Raw genomic sequence first — 21389 nt, forward strand, 5'->3', positions numbered from 1 at the left:
GGCCTGTACAAGAGGCCCTTGGCTTCACTTGAACCAGAATGGAACCAGACTGCTGGCGCATAACATTAAAAAGGTGCAGAGCAGCTTTTAAACTGACCTCTGGGGGAAGGCTGACAGGAGCCAAGGGGCATCCAGTTCAGGACTCCTCATCCCTATGGGATGAGGATGGGGAGGTTAGAGAACAGCAAGGTAAAGACAGAGTAGGAGAAGAAATTGGGAATGGTAGCATGATGGGATGTGATAGACAGTTTGGCACAGTGAGAGGATGCGGGGACAAAGGAGCTAATAAGCAGCCCATCCTGGGGCATTCCATGTACAAATGCTTTTATGCAAATACCCGAAGTCTCTGAGCAAAGATGGGAGAACTGGAATGTCTGGCAACAAGGGAACACATTGACACAGCGGGCATAACGGAAACCTGGTGGAATGTGAAAAATCAGTGGGATACCACAATCCCGGGCTATAAACTCTACAGCAGGGACAGGGAGGGGCGTGTTGGAGGTGGGGTGGCCATTTATGTTAAGGAAGGGACAGAATCCAGCAAAGTAGAGACTGAAGGTGGGTTCAACTCCACCATGGAATCTCTGTGGGTTAAATTACCAGGCCTGAGGAGTGATGTAATACTGGGAGCGTACTATCATCCTCCAGACCAGAAACCGGAAGGGGACCTTGAAATGAGGAAACAGATCAGGGAGGTGACAAGGAGGGACAGGGTTGTAATCATGGAGGACTTCAATTAACCTCACATAGACTGGGTCGATTTGTGTTCTGGTCATGAAAAGGAGACCGGATTTCTTGACATGTTAAATGACTGTGCCTTAGGGCAGCTAGTCATAGAGCCCACCAGAGGACAGGTGACTCTGGATTTAATATTGTACGGTACTCAGGACCTGGTTAGAGATGTCAATGTAACTGAGCCATTGGGGAACAGTGATCATGCTGCGATCCGTTTCAATATGCACGTCGGGGGAAGAATACCAGGCAAATCTGTCACAAAAACCCTTGAATTCTGACGAGCAGACTTCCCTCAAATGAGGAGGCTAGTTAGAAGGAGGTTGAAAGGAAAGGTAAAAAGAGTTCAATCTCTCCAGAGCGCATAGAGGCTGCTTAAAACAACAATAATAGAGGACCAGCAGAAGTGTACCGCAAAGGAAGAAGGGCTCCACTAAGTCCAGGAGGTGCCTGCATGGCTAACGAGCCAAGTTAGAGAGGCCGTAAAGGGCAAGGAAGTTTCCTCCCTTAAATGGAAGTCTTGCCCTAACAAGGAGAATAAAAAGGATCATAAACTGTGGCAAAAGAAATGTAAGAAGGTGATACGGAAAGCCAAGAGAGACTATGAGGAACACATGGCCAGCAACGCTAAGGGGAATAATAAAAACTTCTTCAAATATGTTAGAAGCAGGAAACCCGCCAGAGAAGAGGTTGGCCCTCTGGATGGAGAGGGAGGGAAAGGGGAGATAAAAGGAGACTTAAAGATGGCAGAGAAATTAAATGAGTTCTTTGCATCTGTCTTCACGGCAGAAGACCTCGGGCAGATACCGCTGCCCAAACGGACCCTCCTGACCAAGGAATTAAGTCAGACAGAGGTTAAAAGAGATGTTTCAGACCTCATTGATAAATTAAAGATCAATAAGTCACCGGGCCCTGATGGCCTCCACCCAAGAGTTATGAAGGAATTGAAGAATGAAGTTGCTGATCTCTTGACTAAAATATGCAACTTGTCCCTCAAAATGGCCATGGTGACAGAGGATTGGAGGATAGCAAATGTTACACCAATTTTTTAAAAGGGAAGGAGGGGGGACCCGGGAAACTATAGGCCGGTCAACCTAACATCTATACCAGGTAAGATGGTGGAATGCCTCATCAAAGATAGAATCTCAAACCACGTAGACGAACAAGCCTGGCTGAGGGAGAATCAGCATGGCTTCTGTAAAGGTAAGTCTTGCCTCACAAACCTTTTAGAATTCTTTGAAAAGGTGAACAGGCATGTGGATGCAGGAGAACCCGTGAACATTATATATTTCTTTACTCAGCATGTAGTTGGTCTGTGGAACTCCTTGCCACAGGATGTGGTGTCGGCATCTGGCCTGGATGCCTTTAAAAGGGGATTGGACAAGTTTCTGGAGGAAAAATCCAATACGGGTTACAAGCCATGATGTGTATATGCAACCTCCTGATTTTAGAAATGGACTATGTCAGAATGCCAGATGCAAGGGAGGCAGCAGGATGCAGGTCTCTTGCTGTCTTGTATGCTCCCTGGGGCATTTGGTGGGGCCACTGTGAGATACAGGAAGCTGGTCTAGATGGGCCTATGGCCTGATCCAATGGGGCTGTTCTTATGTTCTTACGAGGACATAGCATCACGTGAGGCTTAGCACCTCAAGCTTTAGTTGTGGTCTATGAGCAATTCTGTTAGTTTAACCCGTTTTGATACTTTTCCTGTGAATTTTTTCATCATCTTCTGTTCTTAAGACCCATATTCATTTTGTTTTCTAGAACCACAACACAAAAACATATCCTGTAAAAAGGAAGCATGCAATGCACATGACTAGAAAGCCATGCACCCAACAAATTGAACCCCCCCAAGCCTTATCTACCTGCATGGGTCAATGGAGACTTGCGTCAGTGATATCATTCCCTTACGCCCCCCAGGAGACCTCCAGCAGCCAAAACTCTTCTGCGGAATGTAGTGGAGACTGTGCCGGTGCCACTGCATCTCTGTGCAGTGAGTTTGGTCAGACTGGACTCCTTGTGTACTTAGCATGGCCTGAAGAGCATTTCTCCAACAGAGGTTGTCAAAATGTAGCTCTTTGGGACTTTTAATAGGTGCAAAATATCACCTTGAATTGTGCCCAGAAAACAGAAAATGAGTGCAAATATGGCGACACACCTGTGCTCATGTGCTTTCAACTATTCATCTCCTCAGGGAGCCTCTCACTGCATTCTGTACCAGCTGCCATTTCCTCATAGACATTTGGAGCAGCCAGCCCCCTTCTACAGCACTTGGTTAAATGATTCAGATCAAATCTGGCAACACACAGGACTAGCTATAATCGAGCATGCATTTATCAGCCTATTGGATGTATTTAGTGCACAGCTTCATAGATGGAGTTAAGAACTTGCACAAGGATCAAAGCTTTGAGGCACTTGATACAAACGGCTGTCTTCATCAGTCTATTCCCTAAACCCTCTTTGCTCATGGGAAGCACCTGTAGCCAATCATTTGTAATTGCATTTCTTTGTAGTGAATTTCTTTAAGGGCCCCATCCTATCCAATTTTCCAGCGCTGGTGCAGTTGTGCCAGTGCGGTGTGTGCTGCATCCTGTGGTGGAGGGGCAGTCACTGGGGCCTTTTTGAGGTACGGGAACATGTGTTTCCTTACCATGGGGCTGCATTGTGGCTACACCAGAGCTGGAAAGTTGGATAGGATTGGGCCCTAAGTTTGATTTTTCCATCGGCTATGGATCCTTTGGTGTAGCCAGTAGATATAAAAACAGCGCTACTGACAACTAAATCCTTGTGTGGTTTTAATGAGGCTTACATAGGATTTCTGTCTTTTGCAATGAAAAGTGTGGTTTGGGATTTTATATGCACTAAACAAACAGGAAAATACTTATGTACCTATGAAACCAACTTGTCTGTGTCACTGCTTCTTTCTGCTGGAGGTTTTTGCTGAGTGACACAGAATGTCGATTGTAAATGTCAGCCGGAATAGAAAAGAGTTGCATTAAATATCTTTTTAAAAAAGTAGTTCAATTAATATGTATATTATGTCAGATTTTTTATAATATATAATCTCTCATACAGGTAAGTTCTAATCAGCAAGGAGTTCCATTCAAGGCTTTATAAAGCTATATAATGCTAATGAAGAATTGATTTATTTTGCCATAAAATTAGGAATGAAAATGTCAGGCTGAAAAAGATTAGGTTTATTATTACCTATCATAAACTTAATGACTGAGTAAGCTACAGATCTAAACAAAATGATAATAAATTGAAAGTATAATTTTCTTTGCTACCTATCTGGCCCACCTATTATTTTGGTCCACACTGATGATATTATCACCTTCCCTGAGGGACTATTTTGCAATTGTATGGAATATGTTTTATAGCTATAATGGTATTAGCAGATAAACTCTCATTTAAAAAAGAAATTAATAACAGCTTGCTTTTTCTATATGGTTTACTTAAAAGTTATGAGTGTGTGCAGCCCAGTCCTGGGGTCATTTACTTGGCCCCAATTCCCTTGAAAGTAGTGGGACTTACTCCCAAGTAAGACTGCATAAGATTGCAGCCTTAATATACTTTTCAGAGTTAAGTTTGTTTGCATCAGCAGTTGGGCCAACTTCAGTGTTATGTGGTCTGCTTTTTTTTTTTTTAACACTAGAATTCCTACTGTCCACAATATAAACTTAAAATAATACTTGGTGTTTGTATAGCTTTTGTCAAGTGTTCACATCTCTTGTATTATCTTTATGGAATCCTCACAAGACCATAAGGCAAGTATTTTCTCCATATTGCAGCTGGAGCACTGAGGCTGATAGGGAGTGGCTTGTTAAGCCCACTTAGTGAGGTCATGACAAAAGCAAGATTCAAATGGGTGGAGTCCCCGCCAGGCCCAGCGCAAGCAGGAGGACACATGCAGACTTGAGTAGCCGATGCAGACTTGAGTAGACTTGCAGACTTGAGTAGCCCCACTGTGGGGCTTGGGGCTTTCCCCGGGGAAAGGGGACAAAAGTTCCCTTCCCCTGAGGAGACTCGCAGTGACTTTCTGACATCTGCTAGATGTAGCAGTAGTTGCTTGGGCGCCGCTGGTCCAGCGGGCATCAGGATGCATAGGACTGGGCTGTTAGTCACTACATCAGTTCACCAGTGTTAAACACTTCATGTTAAGCGCCCCTGAGTAGACAGTCCTGTTTAAAAACATGTTCGCTATCTAATCAGATCAAAGTCCACCATTCTTTGCAGGCATGAGGTGGCCAGAAACCTGCATACACTACTGGCTTGTGCTACTCTAGTACTTCAGAAATCATGGCTTTTAGGGAAGGGTCCAGCATGTACAATTTGAGATTGGATTACTACATGCCTCTTGAAAGCTAGCTTTATGTTTTTGTTTAGGGTTTGCTTAGAAAAATAGGGAATCAGACAAAGAAGCTGCACGGGCAAAGAGTGAGAATGCTAAAAGGAAATTTCCATGCCGGCAAGACGCATTTCTTCATAGAAAACATGTGACCTGGAAGCAAGACTCTTATCCAGAACTATGTGTTTCTGGTCAGATATTAAAACTGAATAAAGCACTACATTAGCAAACTACCAACCTCCAAAGAGCACAAAGACAAAGGCCTTCATAGTGCCACAAGTGAATTAAAAGCTTCCAGCGAGCATCGCATTGCTCTTTCAGAGTGGAATGAAAGGGAAGCCCACAAGGTGTATGCAAATATGTTTTACATGCAGCTATCTAATAATAGAGCAAGAGCCCCACATACAGGCTCCTTAGCTAAGACCCAACGTAAATCCATTCCATAAGTAACTTTACATAAGGTTCTGTGGCATATTACAGATTCTATTAGTACACAAAGGCAGCTCCTTTCTTCCCTCTTTAGCAGTAAATTGGCTGTAAGGATTTCCACTTACCCGTGCTGCTCATATTAAGACCATCCCTCTTTATCTATATCAAGATTTTTGATACAAGGTCTGGAAACAGCATGGACTGGGGGGATAAAGTGCCTCATCAAGGCAAGGTCTGCCTCCCATTTAACCCAATTAATTAACCTTTCCCCTGCTTTGAGCTTTGGTGAAAGAGAAGGGGATGAATTTGTCTTGCATGCCCAGAAAGGAGTTTCAGGAAGGGAGACACGCTACCCATCAGGCAGTGCATCTCACATAAAGGAGAGCACCTCTTTCCAAGTTGAGCTCTGAGGGTCCTGAAGAGCACTTCTCCGAAAGTCTGCAGAAGAACACCCGAGAAAGGGGGGTCCTTTTCGATATCTGTCCTACCAGGAGGAGAAATTCAAAATTCAATCCCACCTCCTAGAACCACTGATACAGCTGTTTGTAACTCAGCTAGCCAGGGTACTAAATCTGGATGAAGGTGCACAGAGTGGCATTCTATCCACAACTATGGAATTTGGTATTGTTAGAGTCCAAGGGCCAAGTGAGGTGGATAATCTGGATCAGATCCTGTGGCAGAGAGAATTGCCTAACACAATCACCCACATGACTGTTACTAAATGGGGGGGGGGGGAGACCCAACTGGCATAATGTAAAACATATAGAACATAGTCACAAAAGAAGTTTACAGGGATCCAGATGAGATGACACTAGAGCAGGGATCTCCACAAACACCGGCCTGGGGGCCAGGTGCAGCCTGCAACAAACCTCTCTATCTAGCCCGCGGCAAGCCTCTGGTCCCCTGCAAGTCTCTGGCCTGCTCAATTAAATGTGACCAGAGCTATGCTCCAGTTGCGTCTGGAGGATGTTCTGGGGACCAGGGAGGCTATGTGCTGGCCTATGTTCTAAAGGCCTAAAAACATCACTTTCTTGTTTTCCTAAAAAACCAGAAGTGATGTATTTGGGCCATCTGAAGGCAATGGGCTTTCTAAAGTATTTATTTAAATTATGTATCTAAAATTTATTTATTTTTCAGGTCCTTGACACCATGCCAGATATCTGATGTGGCTCTCTGGCCTAAAAGTTTAGAGACTCCTGCACTAGAGCATGGACAAAGGTTTTAGAAATTGGTTCAATGAGGACACGGTCCATATCTCTGAAACACAGAAGTGGATTTGGAAATGGTTAGGATTGGGGAGATGATGTACCTTAGAAAATTATAAAGGAGGTGATAGTTGTTGGATTCAAAGGCTGCAGAGAAAGAAAACATTTGGATCCAACCGAGGCCCAAACAATGAAAGAGAAGTTATGGCTTTTTGGTACGTATGGACAAAACTCTCATTTTTAGAATATTTTCATTTTATATAAAACCACATCAGTGATTAACAGATAATAGACCAAAGTTGATGGTAAGTTTTCTTTATTATTAAATTAATCACTTAACACTAAACCAGAATAAAGATTTATAAGATAACACAAGACTACAAAATTGAGGGTCAGAAAAGTTTTTCCCAGACTTTATGGTGGTTTGATATGAATTTGGGGTGCCGATTCCAAAAAAGGCATCTGTTTTGCCCTATCACGTCTAGTTTTGGAGATATAGTATAGCCTCATTAGTGAATGGTTCAAGCAGCTTCCTCATGAGGACATCTCATGCCATCAGTACACATCAGTACACAGTACACATGAGCTCTGCCATCAGGAGGACAATGAAGCACTTTTTTTAAAGTGATGCTTTTACTTGCAGTGATGCTGCAAGAACAAATTGCAATGACATCATATGTCTGGATAGAAGTTATCCCATTAATTCAATGCAATTAAGACAAAATAATGATTTGTGAAATAATTGTTCCAACTTGAACATCACTTAAACCACTACCTTTAATTACATTTTCATTTCATGAACAAGAACAGACCAAATCCTGGAACTGCATCTGTTTTCAGGGAGATGCCACGGAAAAAAGCATCTTTTCCAAAGATAACATTAGAAAAGGACAATAAACGGAAAGTTCATGGTGAACTTGCCATGTACTGCCTCAACTTCAAAAGGAGCATTACAAATCCTCCTGTTTTGTTACAAGATGGGAACTTTACTTCAGCAACATTTTCCACTTGGCTTTAAAACACTGGTTAACTGAACTATCGGAGCCCTGCCATTAAAGAGAAGAATACAAGCTAGGATCAACAACAATGCCAACTTTTGTTAGAGCTCATGGGGCATCACTAATCTGAAATATTACACAATGTACACTGCGCTCTCGCAGGAGCAGTTTCCCTCTACCCAGCCCTACTTTCAATCATTGTTCCTATCTACCTACATATCCATAATATGCTGTTTAAGAGACAAGTCAGGCAAATATTGATGAACTACGAGACAATTCTGATTCTCTACTTGTATGCAATTATAACAAACAAATCAGCTTTTGCCACATTTCAGCCTTTAAACTATGTATTCAATATTGCAGTCTTGAAGTCTAAAACAGAACTAGATAAAGTAAATATTCATGTTGTTTGCAGACACCATTGCAGTTCTATAAACCTACCAAACTGGCAGTAGCTACAGTATCAAAACTTCATAAAAAGAGAGAAAGAATAGTTAGAGTAGCGTTTCTCAATATTTGTCCCCTGCTGTACCTACTGAAATATTTCATATGGTCTACCTATTGAAAGTACCACTGGAAGTAACTGGCAATTATGTCATTACCAATTACTTCTGGATTGGGAGACCAGATACAATGCAACAAACACCAGTAAGACTCCCAGGACAGATAGAGAGCTTTGTCAAGCACACAAAAAGCACGTGCTGGAGCTCTGCCCGCCAAGGCTGCTACTGCTGCTTGTTGCATTGCTGGTCTTGCTGCCAGGCGGCAGGGGTCTGGAAGTCCTGCACGCACCACTGGACACCACCTCAATTACTACCAATGGTATGAGTACTACTGGTCGAGAACAGAGTTAGAGGAACAAATACAATACTTACTAGACCTCTGTGTATAATCTTTTTGATAACATGAGACATCTGAACAGGTGATATAAAATGGAAGGGTGCATCACTATCCCTTTTCTGACTTCAATTCCAATCCTCCCAATCAGAATTTTTTTTTTAAATTTTGCTATGTAACCATTCATATTTTTTACAGTGAAAAGTGGAAAAGAATATGAGACATGCTTATAAAAAACGTAAGACTTGCCAAAAAAGTATACCCATGTACCTGCTGGTGTTAAATGTGTTAAAAAAGCCATCTAGATTTTGAAACACAAATCCCTTCCTTTATACCGCATAATAACTGCCCAATATAAGCAAATGAAACACTTTCAGATAGTTATTTTCTGTACATGAATCAATAAGTGCATCCTGAGTAGGAACTGCAACATCTTATTAGATCATGGGTATCATTTATTAGTAACAGTTCTGTGAGTTGCTTCCCCTACTTCAAATGGTATTTGCCTCGATGTAGCCATAATTTGTGTAAACACACAGAGTAGAGTTTAACCATCCCACTTATATGTTACCTTGTATTATCTAGATGTCTCCAGGCTGAGGATAAATAGGGAAGATTTGGCGCCAGTTCACACTGTTGGAAAAACTTTGTCACAAGAAATACTCAAGTCTAAATTTCTAAATACTCAAATGGTGCTATCAATTGGGAGTAGCACACATGCATTAAAGCGGTCAAGTGTCATATAAACTAGGGAACCAATCCTTTCCTGACTGCCACATCAAGAAACCACACAACAAATGTTCCTGAGAGCAGATACACAGAATTACACATGCAGAAAGTGCAAACTGGTGCCACTTCTGGAGGTAAGGGTGCCTGGTCTGGAGGCACCATCCTTCCGTCTACCAGTGAGGATGAGCTTGTCTGGACAGAACAAAGGAAGCTCTTTTGGTAGCAATAGAGAAGACCAGGCTGCCACTGAGGGAGAAGACAGCACAAGAGGCAAGCCTGTGGAGGAATATCACCCAAACAACAAAGCCTGTAAACATTAAGACATAAGAAATGCCCTGCTGGATCAGGATCACTTTTATTTTAAGACTTCGGACCACCACCTCCTTTCAGCACAAGAGGTATCATTTGGCATTCAACAATGTACTCGATTATCTTGAAAAGCCAGAAAGCCAGAAACATAAACTATGTTTAACCTACGTTCTTTTCTGAATTTTTGCCTCATGTTCTCCCTTACAGATACATGAGGAAAAGCCTCTCTAAATTATTGATAGAGGCCATGGCAGAAATGAGCTTCTACTTTCAAATTAAAATGTTGTTACAAGCTAGGGATTATAACTCTTCCACTGAGCAATATTTGCAGCAGGGGAAATTTGAGCAGTTCCTTAGCACAGCAAATTTACACTAAACAGATTGATCTGTCATAAAAAGCACAGATCATAGATGAAATACTATTTTTTAAGAATTAGCTACATTTTGGTGGCTGGTAAAAAGATGTCTTTTCCATCATGCATGGGTAGCAGGTCTTTTAAGGAGAAGAGTATGTTGTTCTCTGTAGCTTTTCAGCGCATGTGGAAAGCGTTCAGCTTCCTCTCCTGTCGTGCGCGAAGAGTCCATGACTCACTGCAGTACAGAAGTGTACTCAAGACACAAGCTCCAAAGTTCCAAAGCAATGCAAAGTTCCAAGCAACACAGTCCTGGAACGAGCTGGAATCCCTAGCATGTATACACTGCTGAAACAGAGATGCCTGCATTGACTTGGTCATGGATGGACAGATTCCAAAGGATCTCCTCTATGGAGAACTCGTGCAGGGAAAGTACCTTACAGGTAGACCACAGCTGTGATACAAGGGTATCAGCAAGAGGGATCTGAAGGCCTTAGGATTGGACCTCAACAGATGGGGAAACCTTGGCCTCTGAGCATCCTGCTTGGAGGCAGGCTCTGCAGCATGGCCTCTCCCAGTTTGAAGAGACACTTGGCCAACAGACTGAGGCAATGAGGCAAAGAAGGAAGGCCCATAGCCAGGGAGACAGACCAGGGACAGACTTCACTTGCTCCCAGCTGGAAGGGATTGTCACTCCCGAATCGGCCTTTTCAGCCACACTAGATGCTGTTTCAGAACCACCATTCAGAGCGCGATACCATAGTCTTTTGAGACTGAAGGTTGCCAACAACAGCCTGTAGCTTTTACAGGCATGCCCCCATATCCCAGGGGTTCTGTTCCGGAAACCCCTGCAGTTAAGTGAAACCGCAGATATGGGCAAATGCCTCCCCCCATGCTCTGTGGCCTCTGCCAGGTTCAGACTGAGCCTGAGAAGGCAAAAAATGTGACTTCCAGTTTTGCCTGGAAACAGGAAGTGATTTTTAATGCCTGATAAGGCATTATACGGGATCCGCTGATATGGCACCCCCCTCCCGTATTTTGCTATTTGTGGTAGTTAATTCTTTTGTTGTATGTCACTTTGAGGTTCACACAAAAATGGGATAAAACCATGGCAGTGGATAGGGGAGCGTTTGCACAATTTTTCTATGAAAGTTCTTTTTCTAATTAAAAGAATGCACTGGGGTGGGGTATTGCAATCAGCACTGGAACTGTGGCAGGGCTGAAGTGCTAAAGCCAGCTGTATATCCCACTCTGGTTTTGTCACATCTCTCTAAAAGGTGAGAAGAAAAATACAGTACACAATCATGTGTCACAGTACAGGTTGAGTCTCCTTATTCACAAGGGTTCTGTTCCTAGAACTCACATGGTTGGCAAAAATTGCATTAAAGCAAATCCATTTAAAAAACAATGTCCCTTTGCTAGGTGATTTAAAAACAGTCTTGCTGACCTTTGTGATGCAAGACAGAGTCATTAGGCAGGCAGTACATCAATCAGTCTCTTTCCAGGCACTTAGAAAGCCTTCACTCAGGAGCTAGTGAAGCCCTCCCTGCACCCAGAGCGAAGCCCTGGGAAAGAATGCAAAGTGTATCTTTCTTTCACTTGTTTAGGGGGAAGGGAGGGGTCACATGCCTTGGAGTGAAGCTGTTCTAAGTGTGTGGAGACAGAATGATTGATGGATTGTCAGCTGGTTGCCCTCTCTCACATTAATGAAGCTATTGTTAAATGACTTTTTCCCTTTAATTATTATTAATTATTATTAACAGTATTTATATACCGCTTTTCAACTAAAAGTTCACAAAGCGGTTTATAGAGAAAAATCAAATAACTAAATGACTATATAACTAAATAATTTAAAATGGCCTTTCTCAGCACACTGAGATAAAACAGTGCAGGTGAAAAAAAATCCGTGGATAATTAGGTTATACCTGTACCATGTTATACAATCATCATTATATTCAGTTTTGCCCTTGTTTATTTAAAAGATTTTTAATCTTGTCTTTCCTATGCCTGAGCAAATTCCCAAACTGGTTTACAATTCAGATTAAAATATACAAAATATAAAAACAATCAATAAAATCATAATAAGGGAACACAACCAATTGGAGAAGGGTACCTATTTATAATCAGAGGACTGTTACAGAGGCACAAGGGGCAGAAAAACGTATTATCCTTAGAAACCGTGGAGAAAATTTCATTAAAGTGTGCCTGAATGTTTCAGTTCCTTCTTCCTCATACACACACACTTTAAAAATACATACACACTTTAAAAATAGAAAACTTATGAATATTTCCAAACACTTGCAATTAAAGAGCTGAAAAAAGATCTGGTCTGACCCATGGCAAAGCCAATACACATTCTATTGATATGAAACAGAACTAACATGAACATTAAATAAGTAAAAAACTTGATTTAAGCTATCCTGAAAGTCAGATGCAGAAAAATCCAGTTGTTAACTTCTTCATGAGTAATTAACATTAGGGCCAAAACTGAAATGGGAACAACAGTGTAGTCCAGTGGGAGAACATGATCATAGGAGCATGATGCAAACATACACTCTCACAGCCCAATCCTACCTAACTTTCCAGTGCTGATGCAGCCACAGTGAAGCCCCATGTGCTGTGAGAATGAACTGGATAATAAAGTCCTTTGTACATGTAAAGTGTTGGATGAAATAACGATCAGAAACTCAAAAGATCTCAGAAATAGTTTTTTTGTTTTTTTTTAAACACTCCTCCTCTCTGATTAACATAAGAACCACCTTTGTGGCTTGTGCCAAAGGTCCAACTAGAACTGCATCCTGGTTACCGTAGTGGCCCACCAGTTGCCTCTGAATAGCCCACCAGTAGGAGATAAAGACATAACTCTCTTCCACCATTGCTCCCTTGCAATATTGCTTTTGATCCTGGTGGTAGCATACAGCCGACATGACTAGTAGTCCGTGATAGACATTCCCTTCATAGATTTGTCTTTTAGATGCGCATTATTCCAATGGGTGTGCTGAGTACTTCTTTCCAGCCTCATGAAGATCTGTATGTCAGCTAAAATATGCTTCACTTCCTGTTTTATGAGCTCTTAAAGGAAATATGAACGCATGATAAATGGAGAATATTCCAGAAATTTATGAAATTAGCTATAACAAAATTAAAGCCATGATTTTGCAAAAAGCATCTGAGATATTAATACTTTCTGTCTGGTTTCAATCTCTTTGAATAGTGATGGGTTAGGAACAAACAACTAAATGAACCATTTATTAAACCAGGGGCCTTCAACTTTTTCACATCCACGCTCTACCTCTGACTGTAACTCACAACATGGGACCACTCTGAATTTTGTCTTACACATTATATTTACCTACCTATGCAAGCTCTGCCCTCTCTTTCCCTTTCTCGAAAAGATTTTCATGGCACCACTGCAGTAGGTAACAATCTTCCAACCACAGATCAATCTAAGCCTCCATGTTAATTGAACTGACCTTACATCACTTTTGATATGCTGGTTTAATTTCCGATTATGTCTGGGGGCTATGTTGTGTAAATTAGACTTACCAATCTCTGCATACTTTTGACATGCGTAGGACTAATCGATAAGGCCTCTTCATACCAGCGTCTGGCTTCATCACTATTTCCCCGAAGTTCTGCCACTTGACCTCTCATGTAAAGTACATTGTGAGACATTGGAAAGAGGTTAGCAGCTTCCTGAGTACATGCTGTGGCTTCTGCAGGCTTTCCAATTCCTATATATACTTCAGCTATGAGGAAGAACAAGAAGAGAGATGAATGGATATTTTCCCCTCTTGATTAGTATTGTCTTGTCTACCTTAGAACTAAGGATCTACCCCAGGTATAGGTGTCTTTTCAATTAAATATTACTTCATGTTCTTCATTAATGCTCTTCAAACAACTGATTTTGTGAATGAATGGGCATAAAAGATGGGGATGAGAAACAAAGTGTCCAGGGCTTGCTTTGAATGAACGGGCACCAAAACAAATGTATATATTCGTTATGCCGGATCCCAACCCCAAGCAGTGCAGAGCAGCTTGAAACCGCTCCGTTTTCCTCAGACTTGCGCCACCTCCTGAGATGGCGTAAGTCTGTGAAGACCCATTGGGGTCGTGGTGGATTACCCAGGGGTAAGGGGAAGAATTTCCCCTTGCTTCCGGTTGAGCCACTTCTGGCCTCAATCTTGCACTGGATACAATGCAGGCCTCACAGCCTGCCTGTTCCAGCACAAGATATTATTGCGCTGCACGACAGTTGCATCAAATATATTATCTGAAGTTGCGTGGATCCCACCTTCCTTCACTATAATCATCCTCTATGTACCTACGACCAGAAGAGGAGATATTGTTATCTAGCAGGAGGTATGATTATCTAGCTGGGTATCTGTCAGCTAAGGAAGGGGGATGAAGGCTAAGGCAGTTAGAAATAGCACACATCTTTTATCGTATACCCACAACTATTTAAAGGCCTTTTTTATACGATCAGCTTTTTGGCACAATAGATGTGTAGTTGTCTCCCATTTGCAGCATGTACTTATTTAACTAACTTCTTTGCAGCATGTACTTAACTCGTATTTTCTTATTAGGACACAACTGTGCGAAATAACTGATACCTGCAACATTTTAAGAACTGAGTGGCATAAAAAAAATTTTTATACAATTGTTCACAGCTGCTCATCTCAAGGTAGAGTGCCAACAAGAGAGATAATATATAATCTCATTTGCCTTTTTAAGGGTCAAATACTGTTGTAGCAATACTGTTGTAGCAAAACTGCCATTTGCGATTTTTTTGTTTTAATTTAGTTTAATAGTTTTAACAATTCTTTGAAGTTTTAATCATTCTTTGAAGGTTATGTACTTTCCTCCTGGTATGACAGATATGTGGAGCAACCCATAGCTAGCCAGAAAACAAAAGCACCATCACTAAAGGCCATTGCTCCCTGTGCATGAAACATTGCATGCTTCACATGTCCAAGCATTGCACACTTGCCAAAACAGCCCTACAGTGCACTTTCAGTCATTGTACAGAAAAGCTCTAAGATAATTTCAGCAAGCTAGGGTTTAGAAAACAGAGAAGTTTGTGCTTTATATTCACAGGAGTTTACATCCGCAAAGCTAAGCAGATAGCATTGCTCCTGCTCGAAGTTTCTATATAAGCTAGCCTTCATGTTCTAGTTAAGTCTTTTTTTTTTTTTAAACTCAAAATCTTAGGGTCTAGAGGCAGCCATACAACTAATTTCAAATGCCTCCCAGAATACCTATGTGATGCTGCCTTTCTTTTAAATTCCTCCTCAAAACCCATCCTTTTCATGAAGACTTTGGTACAACCATTTGGACCATGTTCTACTGTACCTCTATTGTGTATGGGCCACGTCAGATAATATTCAGAATTCCGAACTGGTCCCAGGAGTTTGGATGTGCACTTATGGCATGCACACAACCTGGCTCATCCCTGCATGTGTTTGGCGGGGGGGGGGGTAGTGTCTGAACTACAGCATGTGCAGAGGAATGGTTAAAAAAACCTGTGGACCCCCCCCCCCCATTAAGCAAACATGCCTCAGAGTGGGGACAAAGAGATGTGCATGCCTTGAGGGTGTACATCCTTAATCACATAGGACTGTTCAGACTTCAAAGTATCATTTGAACTGGCTCTATTCCCCTGCTAATTGGGTAAGAGGCACTTTTTCAAGTGGGTGCTCCTTTTTTTAGCAGGGGGAGAGTAACTGGCCAATCTCACCCCAGCAGTGTCTGTTCTAGTGGCTGCCTGCTGGTATTCCTTGGTATCTTTTTAGATTGTGAACCCTTTTGGGACAGGGAGCCATTTAGTTATTTGATTAGGTTAGGACAGACAAAAGAAAATATTTCTTTACTCAGCGCGTGGTCGGTCTGTGGAACTCCTTGCCACAGGATGTGGTGCTGGCGTCTAGCCTAGACGCCTTTAAAAGGGGATTGGACGAGTTTCTGGAGGAAAAATCCATTATGGGGTACAAGCCATGATGTGTATGCGCAACCTCCTGATTTTAGGAATGGGTTAAGTCAGAATGCCAGATGTAGGGGAGAGCACCAGGATGAGGTCTCTTGTTATCTGGTGTGCTCCCTGGGGCATTTGGTGGGCCGCTGTGAGATACAGGAAGCTGGACTAGATGGGCCTATGGCCTGATCCAGTGGGGCTGTTCTTATGTTCTTATGATTTTTCTGTGTAAACCACTTTGTGAACTTTTAGTTGAAAAGCGGTATATAAATACAGTTAATAATTAATAATAATAATATTCTTAACTGAGAAAAACAAATATTCTTCCTGCTTACTTCTCCTTCTATTTCCCTCCTTCTCCTCCGTTGTGTGCCCTGTATCAAATTATAGATTGTAAACTGCTTCAAGCTTGGCTTATGGTATGTTGAAAAACACTGTACACATTGATGGTCCTGTATCAACAGATAAATAATAAAATGCCCAAGGAGACAATACACTTCTATTTCTATAAGAATAGCCCTTCTTCCACTATCAGCATGCTCTCTACAGCAAACTGATTGAGCCTGAGGGAAATTTCATAGGCGTTTGTAACATGGGGTGGGAAATTGCTGTTGGGGGGGGGGGGTAAGAAAGGCAAAAGAATTCTAATAGGCATGTGCAAGCCCACAGGCATGTTTATAGCAGCTCTTTGGAGCCCAGGTGAATAATTAGAAAGCATTTTCACCAATTGTGTCAAGGTATACTTTTGTATCCTGCGGGGAAACAATGGATGAAGAATGAGGAATAAGATTTAATCCAGCCTTTCCAGTAACTGTGTAAAAACATCAAACATACCATAAAGGCATCACATAGTTTAAAAATCAGCATTTAAGTAAATTACTGCTGGGCTTCGGAATGAAGTACCTTGAGGTTGGGCTCAGATGAGTAGTTAATCTACCACTCAATGAGTTATTAATGATTCAGGGTATGCAATTTGTTGCAATAGATTTCTCCAGGCGTTCTCTCTCAAGTTTTGTTTGATATAATTCACACTAACATAGCTCTGTAATAATGCCATCCTCATATAAATAGTACGGATGTTGATTATTAATTCCCTGTATATCTCCTCTCCTTCGCTTACTTAATAAGTATAACAGCTACAAAAATAATTGTAAGGAAAGTAAGTGACTATATTGTCTCTCCTGTTCCAAAACAATGTGGAAAATATATAAACAGTGCTTCATATAAGATGATTAGTAAGGAGGCATTGTGAAAACAGTAAGATCAGGAGTCATAAAACTTCATGCCATGTATCTCAAGGGACCTTCATAGGGACCTTCATAGGGACCTATGAAGGGACCTTCATAGTCTTTCCCTTCTAGTAACAGTCCCCTGCTGACCATCAAAAAACCACCCCTGAAAACCAGTGGGCACTCCACGAGGTGGAAAGCAGTGGTAGATTTAGCACTATGGGCTGAAAGGCAAAGTTCCCTCTGATAATAGTAGAGGGGGTTGAGATGAGAGAAACACAATTCCATTGTATTGGTTTTGGTTTTCCTCCCGTATTGTTCTGTTCAGATTCAATACATCACTCAGGAAAAGGGATCTTGCAGAACCAACAATCCAGGAGGGAGAGGTGGGTGTCAGAATAGCCAGCTCTGCAACACAAGGCACTGGAATTCTTGGTCAGTGCAGTGGGTTGTGGTCTCCTAGTGAAAAGTTTCCAAAGGCAAGCCTTTATGGGACCTGTGAATTTCTAACTTTGTCAAGGGTTTTTCAGGGAAATTTAAGGGAACGGGTAGTCACCAAGTGGAACTATTTGCAGTTTTGAGTACTGGGCTTAGCATATACAGTAACCATATAAAGGTTTAGAAGGCTTGTGTTCATGTTAACTGGGAAATCTAAAAGGAATCACAGAGTCCATAGCAAAAGGAACCCTGTCACAGTAATTGGCTGTACTTTGTCCTCAGGTGCCTTTTAGTTCATAGGGTAACAATGCTGTTTTAATATGCAACAATGCCTTCTCTAGCAGGACTTTTCTCTGACATTGGTTAAACAGTACATTATGACTGATAAATTACATATTAAGCTAGAGACTATGATTAACCCGGTTTTGTTTTCAATTAGCCATTTGAATATACCAGTGATTTTCAACCTTTTCATCTCACGGCACACTGACAAGGCACTAAAATGGTCAAGGCACACCACCAGGTTTTTGACAATTGACAAGGCACACCATGCTGCCAGTGGGGGCTCACATCGCCCATTGGCTCTATTAACAAATGACCTTCCCCCAAATTCCTGTGGCACACCTGTGGACACAGTGGTTGAAAATGGCTGGAATATACTACGCTTAAAATAAATCCAGAGTCTCCTATATTAGTTTTACATCTATAAAATTAATTTTAAACTGTCAATAACTGTCTGGATGAGCCAATGAAGTACCTCCTCTGGTTTAATGCAGTTGACCTAGGTCTGAAACAAGTCAAGTCTTCAAGACTTGCAAAAAAGCATTTCTGTGAAAGAAATGATCCTGTGTAAGAACAACAAACCAAGCACACAAATTTGTGTGCAGTACATGACATCAAGTTTGGCTTCTCAGAACTAAAATGAGTATGCCCAGCAACTTGTATCAGCTAACACAGCTGGCAAGGGCCAAACAACTTTCAACTTTGTAGGGAGTTAAAAAGCAGTTTAATTTCTTAAAGTAGAAACATCAGAAGAGAAACGCTCAAAGCTGCACTAGAATGCTATTTAATAGGTCAAGTGTGCTTTGAAAAACTACCTCAAAAGACTTCTTCCTTAAAGCAAGAAACATTGGTAAGCTTTGAAAGAATGTTAATGGGTACAGGCAGGGATTGCTATTAATACAGGCGTCCCCTTAATCCGCAGGGGCCCATGGAATGGATTCCCTGTGGATATGGGGCACACCTGCCTATAAGTCTGGATCCCAAGGAGTGTGGACAGGAGTTCCCACTTGGCAATTTCTTCTTCCCATCTTTCTCACAGCAACTCCCTATACTTTTCAAAAGTCCAATGACTCTTGGGAACTGGTTAAGATAAGGTGTAAGAGGTCTTGAGGGAGAGAGGCATTGCCAGAAATCAGGTGGAGACCCCTTATACAAAGTGCCTTCTACCTCTCCACTCCATTCCCAAGTGCCTACTGATTCTCTAAAGCAGTAATTTTCAACCTTTTTCATCTCATGGCACATTAAGAAGGTGCCAAAACTGACAAGGTACACCAACAAGGTTTTCTGACAATTGACAAGGCACATCATACTGCGGGCAGAACTTAAATTCCCCAATGGCCCTATTAATATATGACCTTCCTCCAAACTCCTGTGATACACCCCCAGACCATTCGTGGCACACCAATATTCCATGGCACAGTGGCTGAAAATCATGGCTCTAGAGAGGCTTTGGGGGAGCAAGCAGAAGACCACTATGGGGAGGAGAGCAGCTGGACAGGTTCACTTGCTTCTGCATGCGTTGCTTAGGATCTATCCCATATATGACCAAAACATTTGTTTCCAGAAACTAATTTTACAGCACAAATCTATGCGTTTCAATGAAGAAGCCAGTCTCACTGAATTCTGTGGGACTTACTCCCAGGTTAAGTGCACACAGGATTGCCTTATTTGTTATACTTTTATGCAGTTTGAGAAAAACAGTTAAAGGTGCATAGTTTTAAATGGTATTTATCTTGCTCCCTAAACTTCACAGGTTGACTCACCCATCCCAATTTGTACATTTCTGTTGAAATGCCAGATTAAAGTTCACCACAGCAATATCACACGTAATTTTCAATGAGATACTTTACATTTCCATGACTTAACAACCTGAGCCGTGGTTGGGAAGGGAGGAAAAAAAGTCGCCCTTCTGACAAGGTTGTTAAATACTGAAAGCCATCTTCCCTTCGACATAAGTTTTGAAATTTATATTTCATAAATTAAACACATAATGTTCTCATCTTGAAATGCAACAAAATACCACATTCAGAAGAACTGTCTTTAAAAGTGGTGCTTTTAGCTGACAGTAGAATATTCTGTCTGCTAAATGAAATGCATACAGGTTCCTGCAGCTAATGAGCAGGCAAAGTCAAAAGCAGCTGCGCCCTATTACCTGCATGAAGCCAGATTTGAGCCAATGTCATCCAAGGATGCAGAGGACCTTGCTTCGGCGTGCTGCTCTGCAAAGATGAGGCAACCTCCGACAGAGCCTGCTCCACTCGGGAGGCTGCTATTGACGTCGCATGGATGGAACCTGCAGCAGTAATAAACCATTTGCATCAGTAGAGGAAAAAAAATGACTTTTTTTTTTTAAAAGGCTCTCACATGCTGTGTTCAATTCTTCATATCAACTCTGTACAACGTAAAGGTATCACCAAAACCTAACCTTTAGGGCATCTACCAGGCTTTTTTTCTTATTAATCAGGATGTTACAATGTTAGTGAGCCTAAGCGCCTATTTTACTACTAGCAGAGATGACTAATGGGATTTAAATCCCTGTGAAATTCAACGTTTTCAATCTATTGTAGGTATATAAATTCTACAAACATGCAAGCTGGAAGACCTAAAGAAATTTGGGATGACACTGTATGATGTGACGTTTTCCCTACTACTTGAACTTTAATGCTAGTCGTTGCTGGTTTTTGTTTTTTTAAGGAGCAATTAGAAGACTATTTTAAGGATAATAATAGACAGGCTAAAATAAGCTAGAATATACAGACTGATCTCGGCACTTCTATGAACAGAAACCAATTAAGCGGCACACATTGTAAAGTTCACCCATACTGGCAGCCACAGAAGTGGCACAGAATAGACGCTTCTTCCAAAACTGAGATTTAACACTTTAGAAAAGAATGTCTGATCTGTATTTGACTCTACCTAATCTGTGAAAATATTATTCAAGAATAATACACATAAAATGTGCTTGGTTAAATATATGCATGTCTTCTCTTGATGTTTTCATTAAAATATTTTTTTTCAGAATGGCTATAACCCTTTTTTTACTTTACAGATGCACCAAGTGGCATACAATAAATTACTAGCCTGTCATAACATTAAATACCCACTAGTTTTGCTGCCACTTCTAACTATATGAAGTACTAACTGGCTCTCTGTAAACACATATGGAACCCAGAAAACGGATTGGTCAAGGATGTTACCAGAGAACATAACATATATGCACCCAGAACCAAACATTTCATAGAAGCATTCCTCCTATATCAAAAACATTAGATCAAAGAATATAAAGAGTGAGGCATCCAAAGTATTTGCGAGACGAAGAAAGACTTGAAATACCTTCTACGTCAAGCTATAGGAACTGTGGTACAAAGGATAATTAAATCCTACTCTCTCTTCGATGGCAATTTTGGGACAGCTCAACTCCTATTTTTCTCTAAAAAGTGGGAGGATTTGTTTCTGCAGTTTTAGTTGTTTAAGAAACAACATGAAATTCTATTTATATTGATATCATTACTTTGGTTCAGAAGTGGGA

At 41.4% G+C, this 21389-nt stretch overlaps 1 protein-coding gene across 3 annotated transcripts in view; it reads right to left on the reverse strand.

Moving 5' to 3' along the window:
* TTC7B (tetratricopeptide repeat domain 7B) overlaps positions 1-21389 on the reverse strand; it is a 155925-nt gene that overhangs the window by 24297 nt on the left and 110239 nt on the right. For all 3 annotated transcript variants that reach the window (XM_066628375.1, XM_066628367.1, XM_066628358.1), the window contains 2 exons: positions 20013-20153; positions 13487-13689 (listed from right to left, as the gene is read on the reverse strand). In XM_066628375.1, coding sequence (XP_066484472.1) covers positions 13487-13689; positions 20013-20153 — 344 coding nt within the window. The remainder of the gene's footprint in view (positions 1-13486; positions 13690-20012; positions 20154-21389) is intronic.

Source organism: Tiliqua scincoides, chromosome 1 (genome assembly GCF_035046505.1).
Source record: "Tiliqua scincoides isolate rTilSci1 chromosome 1, rTilSci1.hap2, whole genome shotgun sequence".
Lineage (NCBI taxonomy): Eukaryota > Metazoa > Chordata > Lepidosauria > Squamata > Scincidae > Tiliqua > Tiliqua scincoides.